Source organism: Canis aureus, chromosome 11 (genome assembly GCF_053574225.1).
Source record: "Canis aureus isolate CA01 chromosome 11, VMU_Caureus_v.1.0, whole genome shotgun sequence".
Lineage (NCBI taxonomy): Eukaryota > Metazoa > Chordata > Mammalia > Carnivora > Canidae > Canis > Canis aureus.
In genome coordinates, this window is record NC_135621.1 from 18,436,748 (window position 1) to 18,447,410 (window position 10,663).

Here is a 10,663-nt window from a genome sequence, read left to right on the forward strand (position 1 = left end):
TTCTTTTTCAATAACCCCTGGCTGTTTGGGCTGTTTTCTTATTCCACACAAATATTAAGATGATTTGTTCCAACTCTGAAGAAAGTCCATGGTATTTTGATTGATATTGCATTGAATCTGTAAATTGCACTGGTAGCATAGACATGTTCACAATATTAATTCTTCTAAGCCATGAGCATGGAATATTTTTCCATCTCTTTGTGTCTTCCTCAATTCCTGTCAGAAGTGTTCTGTAGTTTTTAGAGTATAGATCCTTTACCTCTTTGATTAGGTTTATTCCTAGGTATCTTGTGCTTTGGGGTCCAATTGTAAATGGGATTGACTCATTCATTTCTTTTTCTTCAGGCTCATTGATAGTGTATAGAAATGCCACTGACTTCTGGGCATCGATTTTGTATCCTGCCACACTGCCAAACTGTTGTATGATTTCTAGCATTCTTTGGCTTTTAAGATGCTAAGATTGTTCTCTCTATCCCTACACACTGAAGAGTTTTGATCAGGAATGGATGCTGTATTTTGTCAAATGCTTTCTCTGCATCTACTGGGAGCACCATATGGTTCTTGTTTTTTCTCTTGTTGATATGATCTATCACGTTGATTGCTTTACGAGTGTTGAACCAGCCTTACATCCCGGGGATAAATCCCACTTGGTCATGGTGAATAACCTTCTTAATGTACTGTTGGATCCTATTGGTTAATATCTTGGTGAAAATTTTTGCACATGTATTCATCAGGGATATTGGTTTATAATTCTCCTTCTCCTTTGGTGTAGTCTTCATCTGCTTTGGGGATTATGGTGATGCTGGCCTCATAGAACTAGTCTGGAAGTATTCCATCTCTTTCTATCTTTCTGAACAGCTTTAATAGAATAAGTATTGTTTCTTCTTTAAACGTTTGATAGAATTCCCCTGAGAAGCATTCTGTCCCTGGAGTTTTGTGTCTTGGGAAGTTTTTGATGACTGCTTTAATTTTCTCCCTGGTTATTGGCCTGTTCAGGTTTTCTATTTCTTCCTGTCCAATTTGGGTAATTTGTGGTTTTCCAGAAATGCATCCATTTCCTCTAGATTGCCTAATTTACTTGCATATAGGTGCTCAAAATACGTTTTTAACATCGCTTGTATTTCCTTGGTGTTGGTTGTGATCTCTCCTCTTTCCTTCATGATTTTATTAATTTGAGTCTTTTCTCTTTTCTTTTTAAGGCTGGATAATGGTTATCTATCTTATCAATTCCTTCAAAGAACCAACTCCTGGTTTTGTTGATCAGTTCCACAGTTCTGGTCTCTATTTCATTGAGTTCTGCTCGAATCTTTATTATCTCCCTTCTTCTGCATGGTGTAGTTTATATCTGCTGTTCATTCTCCAGTTCCTCTTCATGGGAGGTTTGCTTGTGTATTTGTGTTCTTCCAATTTTTTGAGGGAGGCTTGTATTGTGATGTATTTCCCTCTCAGGACTGCTTTTGCTGTATCCCAATGATTTTGAATGGTTCTATCCTCATTTTCATTAGTTACCATGAATCTTTTTAATTCTTCTCTAATTTCCTGGTTGACTCTTTCATCTTTTAGCAAGATGCTCTTTAACCTCCACGTGTTTGAATTTCTTCCAAATTTCTTCTTGTGATTGAGTTCAAATTTCAAAGCATTATGGTCTGATAATATGCAAGGAACAATCCTAATCTTTTGGTAGCACTTGAGACCTGATTTGTGACCCTGTATGTGGTCTATTCTGGAGAAACTTCTATTGGCACTTGAGAAGAATGTGTATTCAGTTGAATTCCGATGCAAAGCTCTGTATATATCTGTGAAATCCATCTGGTCCAGTGTATCATTTAAAGCTCTTGTTTTTTGGAGGTGTTGTCTTAGAAGATCTGTCATTTGCAGAAAGTGCCATTTTGAAGTCTTCTACTATTAGTGTATTATTATCCATATCTTTACTTTGGTTATTAATTGATTGATATACTTGGCAGCTCCCACATTAGGGACATCAATATTCATGACTGTTAGGTCTTCTTATTGGATAGACCCTTTAATTATGATATAGTGTCCCTCTTCATCTCTTACTACAGTCTTTGGGATAAACTTTAATTGATCTGATATGAGAATGGCTACCTCTGCTTTCTTTTGAGGACAATTTGAATGGTAAATGCTTTTCCCACCTTTCTTTTTTAGGCTCAGGTGTTCTTAGTTCCCAAATGAGTCTCTTGGAGACAGAAATAGATGGGTGTTGCTTTTTTATCCAGTCTGAAACCCTGCGCCTTTGTTGGGATGACTAAGCTCATTCATGTTCACAGTTACTATTGAAATATATGAATTTAGTGTCATCGTAATGCCTGTTCCGTCTCTGTTGTTGTGGATTATTTCTTTGGGCTTCCTCTTTCTTTAGAGGGTCCCCCTTAATATTTTTGCAGAGCTTGTTTGGTGGTCACATATTCTTTCAGTTTCTGCCCATCTTGGAAGCTCTTTATCTCTCCTTCTATTCTTAAACAGAGCCTTGCTGGATAAAGTGTTCTTGGCAGCATGTTCTTCTCATTTAGTACCTGAATATATCCTGCCAGCCCTTTTTGGCCTGCCAGGTCTCTGTGGAGAGGTCTGCTGTTAATCTAATACCTCTCCCCATATAAGTTAGGGCTCTCTTGTCTCTTGCTGCTTTAAGGATCTTCTCTTTATCTTTGGAATTTGCAAGTTTCACTATTAAATGTTGAGGTGCTGAATGGTTTTTATTTGTTTTGGGGGCCACTTCTCTTTCTCCTCGATCTGGATGCCTGTTTCCATCCCCAATTCCCAAATGAGGGAAGTTCTGAGCTAGGATTAGTTCAAATATGCTTTCTGGTCCTCTGTCCCTCTCAGTGTTCTCTGGAACCCCAACTAAATGTACTTTCTTCCTTCTGAGGCTGTCACTTGTTTTCCCTAGCCTTTCCTCATGGTCTCTTTTTTTCCCTCTTTTTTCCCCCAGCTTTCTTCCTTATCATCACCTTCTCTTCTATGTCACTCACTGTTTCTTCCACCTCAGTATCCCTAGCCTTTAGGACCTCCAGTTTGGATTTTATCTCATTTAATTGATTTTAATTTCGGCCTGATTAGATCTAAATTCTGTGGTAACAAAGTCTCTAGCATCCTTTATACTTTTTTCCAGAGCCACCAGTAGCTTTATAATTGTGCTTCTGAATTGGCTTTCTGACATCAAATTGAAATCCATATGCTGTAACTCTGTGGCAGAGAGTACTGTGTTTGTTTCTTCTTTTTGTGTTGAATTCTTCCTTCTAGTCATTTTGCTCTGTGCAGAGTGGCTGCATGATCCAGCTGAGTCACGAATATCAACCACTGGGAAGAATCCAGTGCAGAGTTTAAGTTCCCACTTTTCCGGGGGTGAGCTTTCCTGTCCTGGAGCCTCTCACCAGCCCTCTTAGTCGAGCTCTACGGGGGGCCCGTCCCCCACTTGATTTTTTTAAATAAATTTATTTTTTATTGGTGTTCAATTTACCAACATACAGAATAACACCCAGTGCTCATCCCATCAAGTGCCCCCCTCAGTGCCCATCACCCATTCACCCCCACCCCCCGCCCTCCTCCCCTTCCACCACCTCTAGTTCGTTCCCCAGATTTAGGAGTCTTTATGTTTTGTCTCCCTTTCTGATATTTCCCACACATTTCTTCTCCCTTCCCTTATATTCCCTTTCACTATTATTTATATTCCCCAAATGAATGAGAACATATAATGTCTGTCCTTCTCCGATTGACTTACTTCACTCAGCATAATACCCTCCAGTTCCATCCACGTTGAAGCAAATGTTTGTTTTAATTTTTTGTTTTTAAACATAAATACATTAGAGTCATGCCATTTCATCTGTGGTAATTCCCATGAAGTTTTTTGGTGTTTTTTTTTTTGAAAAGGTGGAAAAGTGTGTTTCATATATCAAATGTTTCTAATGGAAACCTTGGCCAAACCCTTCAATATGTGTATATACTTAACTAAGCATAGAGATAGATGATAATGATCATAATAGATATGTACATAGATAATAGATAAATAGATAGATAAATGGTAGATAGATATGTAAGATATATATACATGTATATGTAAGATATATGTATCTTTATAAATATATATACACACATATATACATATGTATATATATAGAAAAATACATGCATAATAAACCATATTCTGGGCCATAAAATAATTTAAATCATACTCATGGGCTATGAAGAAGTCAAAAGGGATATTTAAAATATGTTGAAATGAATGGGAATTAAAGCACAACGTGTCAAAATACGTTGGATGCAACTAAAGTCATATTTTGTGAAAATTTATAGTACTAAAATGCCTATATGAAAATAGAAGAAAAATCTCTAATGTTCTCAATTTTCCCCTAAAGTTTGAGTGAGAGGGAGGAAAGTCAATCAAATTTAAAGCAAATAGGAAAAAAATAATAAAAATCATTGTAGAAATCAATTGAAATAGAAGAAGAATACAATAGATAGAAGTTGGTTTTTAGAGAAAATCAAGAAAGAAGAGAGAAGCCACAAATTACAAATATAAGGCATGAATGAAATGATGTAACTATAGATTTTATAGATATTAAAAGAACAAAGGAATCTTATTAAAAGTGCATAACCATAAGTTAACTTGTATAAAATGGACAAATTCTTACAGCGTGCTGCACAATGGTGGCACTTAGAGTTTGATTGTTAGAGATGATTCACAGGACCCCGAGTGACTATTTTTACAGCTACAGCTTATTGCAAGAAAAGAACATACCATATGAACAGCATTAAAGGGTAAGCCTCACTGACAAATTCTATGTCACATTAGAGAATCTGAAGAGGCAAGGTGCATGTCTTATTGTCCACTTCTTATTGTCCTCCCTCTTATTGCTGGACATATTTTCTCTCTCAGGTCAGAAACCACTGCTGTGTGGAAAAAAGATCTCAATCCCAGAGAGCCCAAATAGAGTCACAGTTAGGAATTTTTATATTTCACTGAATATGTAGGGACATTTCTGCTATATAAAAAGCTCAAAAGGAGAACCGCATAGTGTTCTCACCTAGATCAAGTGCCAATGAATCAATGTCACTATTATCAATAAACAGTGCTAACAAGCTAGTACAAACTGCTCTGAAAATCCTTATGCCCATGGTGACAAACATCATTGACCAGTATATTTCATCCCTTTACCAAGTGTCAGTGCTATGCTGGAAATCTAGCAAAAAATACCACAGGCCAACTCCAGGCTTGCTAGAATTAACTTTCAAATCACAGATAAAAACAAAGTTCATACCAAAAAGAAAAAAAAGAGATCTTCATAGGTATCTATGTAACTGATTTCTGTGTGTTGATTTTGTATCCTGCCCTGTTGATGAATTCCTGTATGAGTTCTAGCAATCTTGGGGTGGAGTCTTTTGGGTTTTCCATATAAAGTATCATGTCATCTGTGAAGATCTTCTTTGCCAATTTGAATGTCTTTTATTTCTTTTTGTTGTCTGATTGCTGAGGCTAGGACTTCTAGTACTATGTTGAATAGCAGTGGTGAGAGTGGACATCCCTGTCATGTTCCTGACCTTAGGGGCAAAGCTCCCAGATTTTTCCTATTGAGAATAATATCTGCTGTGGGCTTTTGAAATCACTTCAGAGGAATGGGTACTAATTATTCTTTATATGTTTAGTACAATTCCTCTTGGAAGCTACCCAGCCCTGGACTCTTGTTTGTTGGGAGATTGTTGATGACTGCCTCAATTTCCTTGCTGGTTATGGGTATTTTCTTGTTTTCTTTCTTCCTCTTTTAGTTTTGGTAGTTTATATGTTTCCAGGAATGTATCCCTTTCTTCCAGATTGTCTCATTTGTTGACATATAGTTGCTCATAATATGTTCTTTTCTTTGTAATTCCTTGTTATTGGTTGTTACCTTTCCTCTTTCATTCATGATTTTATTAATTTGGGTCCTTTCTCTTTTCTTTTTGATAAGTTTGGCTAGGGGCACGTTCACCTCAATGTTTATAGCAACAATGTCCATAACAGCCAAACTGTGGAAAGAGCCCAGATGTCCATCAACAGATGAATGGATAAAGAAATATCCATATCTTTATGGATATCACATATCTATATCTATATCATCTATATCTATATCTATATAACTCAGCCATCAAAAAAATGAAATCTTGCTATTTTCAATGATGTAGATGGAACTAGAGGACATGCTAGGCAAAATAATTCAACAGAGAAAGACAATTATCATATAATCTCACTCATAAATGGAATTCAAGAAACAAAACAGGATCATAGGGGAGGAGAGGAAAAAATAAAACAAGACAAAATCAGAGAGGGAGACAAACCATAAGAGATTCTTATTCCTACAAAGCTGAAGGTTTTTGGAAGGGAGGGGAATGGGGGGACGGGGTAACTGGGTGATAAACATTAAAGAGGACATGTGATGTAATGAGCATTGGGTATTATATAAAACTGATGAATCACTCACCTCTACCTCTGAAACCAATAATATATGTTAATCAATTGAATTTTTTAAAAAATAAATAAAGCATTTATATAATAAGGATTTATATAATAATTCTATAATTCTATAAATATAAAATATAATTTATATAATTTATATTACATATAATATATATTTATGTAATAAGAATTTCATTCATAAATAAAGGATTCCAATCTTCAAATACCTTAGTGGATGTGAAACTTTAAAACAAATGAACTACATAATTTAAATGATACAGTTGCCCCCTGATCTGTGTCAAATGATGCTATAACATCCTCCTATCTCCAAAGACACTGTCCCCATGAAGCATTGTTACTTGTGTTTTTGCCAAAACTCATTATTCAGGAAGTTAATGACTCTTTACTGTAAGTCACCAAGGACTATTTTTTTTTTCACTTTTAACATTTTCTGCAAATTAAAAATCACATTTGGCATGGTAAAAGCATCTCTCTGCCATTATGATTTAAAATTCATCTCTTCCACCAGTAGAGAAGGTTCCTCAGCCCTTAGAATACTTTATCTTCTTTTCAATGATGGATATCATAAGAAAATATTTGGAGGCTTCTAATAGCACTAAGCCCATTATCAAATCTGCCCAAGTTGTTGGAGATAGTAAACAAAGGGAGTTCCATGTGTTCCCAGACATGTATTGAATATGAAGACATAAATACCTTTATAAAAATATCGCTTTTAACATCGTAGTCTTAATATTGCTATGGCCAAACAACCAACAGAAACTCTGATTTACTAACAGAAGAGTAAGTATAATAAATTTTGTCTCTTTGATTGTAATTCCCTTTGTAGGATATAAGTTATATTTTCTCCTAAGAAAAAAACTGAATTTCAGTGATAATTTTTATATTTTAATGTATCTAAGATATATTTATGAGATGTAATTTTTTAAGAATGAATTTCCCTGTGTAGATAAATGTTTAGAAGTTTGCATGCATAAGGTATGTAAGCAAATCTGTATCCAACTTAATGTAAGAAATATTTAGGGTAACTTTGGATAAATATTCAACCTCAAATTTGAAATAAAGTGTTTTCATATATGTAGAATTTTATAAGCATGCTCTTTTTGGCACCAAAAGAACACCATAATGACTGAAATGACAACATTTCATGACACTCCTGTGCTCATTTAACTGTGCTCATTTAAAGATTTGTTAGAAAGAATAACAAAATCAGTTAGTTACAGTTTAGTGTCAGTTTCTTTATTAACTTCTATCATAAAGTAAGTTGCAATTATTTGGGGAGAAATAGCTATATTTTGAAAATTGAATAATAGTTTGAGGGCCAAGTAAGATTTCACAGTGATGCACATTATCTCAGAGATTCAGAGAAGAGATGAAAGGAAGGTGAGTGCGTTGCAAGTATATGAATATTCCTTCTGCATCTCAATTTGATAGTTGTTGAATGAGAGACAAAATTTCCTAAGAGGATTCTAACTCCTGAATAAACTTTGATCCTGTTAGTGATTTTTCTCTATATCACAAACACTGTGAACAAGGTAAATAGTCCCAAACAATTCTGCCACAAACATTTCTGCCCCAATCAGAAGAGAACTCAGTAGGTTAAACAATAAAGTGAATTTGCTTATAAAACAAATGAAGTCTGTATGCAAGGGGAAAATGTCAGAAAACCTCAAGGCTTAAGATCTTGATTGTATACTAAAGACATTTGAGTCCCTCCAGGTGTAGCATCAATGAAGATAAAATAATTCATTGACTGGAAGATGAAGGAGGGAAGACAAGACAGCCGTCACTTGTGTAGGCAGTAAAGGTAACACAAATTCAGTACAGGTAATGCAAATATTCAGAAAAAAATAGGCTGTGTAGCAGGAGGTAGGGGGAATCAGCAGGGCATAAAGTTGTTCATAACCTAAAAACACACCAAAAACAAAAATCCTTTGGAACAAAGACCTTGAGTTTTGCTCTAGTGTCTATAAAGTGAACTCAAGTTATATTAGCACTGTTTTCTAAAAAGACCCAAAGTGTCAAGAAAAGGCATGAAATCGAGGGTTAAATTTTGTGACTTACTTTCTGAGTAGGGAAGAATTTTTTCACCCATAAAATGACACTCTCTCAGTGTCAGTCTCTCAGTAATCTACTTAGTCACATGGGAAAAATCCTAAGCACAGGATAGACATGAAATGTAAATGTATATGTAAATATGCTTCTGTTATATTATAAATATAATGAAATATAAAACTTTAATACATTATGTTTTAGAACAGTTAAAATAATCTATAATCTATAAGAAATTCTACCTGAATATCACATACACATCGGAGAGAAGTCAGAAGTCAGTGATGAGAAACGGTACAATAACAACATTCATTCTGCTGGGACTGACAGATGACCCTGAGCTGCAAGTTCTGATTTTTATCTTTCTATTTCTCACCTACACTTTGAGTATAACTGGAAACCTGACCATCATCATACTCACTTTTGTGGATCCCCACCTTAAAACACCCATGTACTTTTTCTTAAAAAATTTCTCCTTCTTGGAGATCTCATTCACATCTGCCGTTATTCCCAGATATTTGTATAGCATAGCAACAGGTGACAATGTTATTACCTATAATGCTTGTGTCATTCAAGTGTTTTTTACTGACCTCTGTGGAGTATCAGAGTTTTTTCTGCTGGCTGCCATGTCCTATGACCGCTATGTTGCCATCTGCAAACACTTGCATTATGTGATCATAATGAGTAACAGTGTCTGCAGGATTCTCAATATCTGTTGTTGGGTGGCTGCTTTATGTATAATAATCCCACCACTTAGCCTGGGTTTAAATCTAAAATTTTGTGACTCTAACATAATTGATCATTTTGGCTGTGATGCATTTCCCTTAGTGAAAATCTCATGTTCAGATACAAGGTTCATGGAATGGACAGTTATAATATGTGCCATACTGACCTTGAATATGACTCTTACCTGTGTGGTTCTGTCATATGCTTACATCATCAAGACAATTTTTAGATTCCCTTCTGTTCAACAAAGAAAAAAGGCCTATTCGACCTGTTCTTCCCACATGATTGTGGTATCCATCACCTATGGCACATGCATTTTCATCTATATGAATCCTACAGCAAAGGAAAAAGTGACCATTAATAAAGTGGTTTCACTGCTCATTTTTTCTATTTCACCTACATTGAACCCATTTATTTATACCTTGAGAAACAATCAAGTTAAGAAAGCCTTCGAGGACTCAATCAAAAGAATTGCCTTGCTCTCAACTAAGTAAAAGGAAATAGTATTTTTAAAACATCTCAGACGCAAGAATAAATGTCCTCAGACATTTTATTTTTGAAGACTATAATCTTGCTTTTTAATAGTATATACTTCAGTTACATTAATTTCTCAACACTTCCTTAACCTTGAGCCCTGCTTATACCATTCTTGATTTTTCAACCGATATTTGATACTTTTGCATATCAATTTCTTAAAAACCATTCTGAAGAGAAATTAACTTCATAATATTACTACAATAGATTATAAAAGTTACTCCTCAGGAAAATATAGGATAAAAATTTTTGTAGCTCTTCAATATACACAATAACGATATCTAAACACATGTGATAAGAGTAATTTTAGGTAAAATGTCTAAAATGGATGAATAATCATATAGTTTAAAATACACTTGAGAAAGAATAGCACTTCTAATATTGAGAAAATAGACAAAATTCACTACTATGAACACACAGAAACACTGGATAAAATGTAATAAATATTCTCTTAAATCTATAGCCGAAATCATTGCAAAGTTGTAAACAGGAGGTATCAGAAATAAAGATTCAACCAAAAGTAGAGTAATAATCTATAAAGTGACTTGTGGGTCTTGAGGTGAGCATAGACTGGAGGGTGGGAACAGGAGATTGCATTATGGATCACAAAGGCTTAGGTTTAAAGTCTCAGGATTAATGTGGTGAGAGTACTTGGAAAGACAAAATAGCTGCACATTTGGTGAAAGTTTGAATTAGAAAACCAAGCCCATTTTCACAGAAAGATTACTTTTTTTTCTTAAAAATACCATTTGCTACTTACAGAGCTGTGAGTCAAGGAGAAAACTTTCCCAATGTATTCGATAGCCTGTGCCTCCATCTAATACAAATTAAACTCTTATAGTCCAAATTCTAATAATACCTGAAATGTAAAGAGTTTTACTTATAAAG

General features: G+C 34.9%; 1 protein-coding gene across 1 annotated transcript; it reads left to right on the plus strand.

The window, feature by feature from the left end:
• The first annotated feature begins 8,799 nt into the window (after positions 1-8,799).
• LOC144322969 (olfactory receptor 6C2-like) lies at positions 8,800-9,735 on the plus strand. The gene has a single exon (XM_077913187.1). The coding sequence runs from the start codon at positions 8,800-8,802 to the stop codon at positions 9,733-9,735; it is 936 nt and encodes a 311-aa protein (XP_077769313.1).
• Positions 9,736-10,663: the final 928 nt, after the last annotated feature.

Bases quoted from the DNA above. Each gene is read 5' to 3' on its own strand.
- LOC144322969 (XM_077913187.1), top strand. From the start codon at position 8,800: ATGAGAAACGGTACAATAACAACATTCATTCTGCTGGGACTGACAGAT.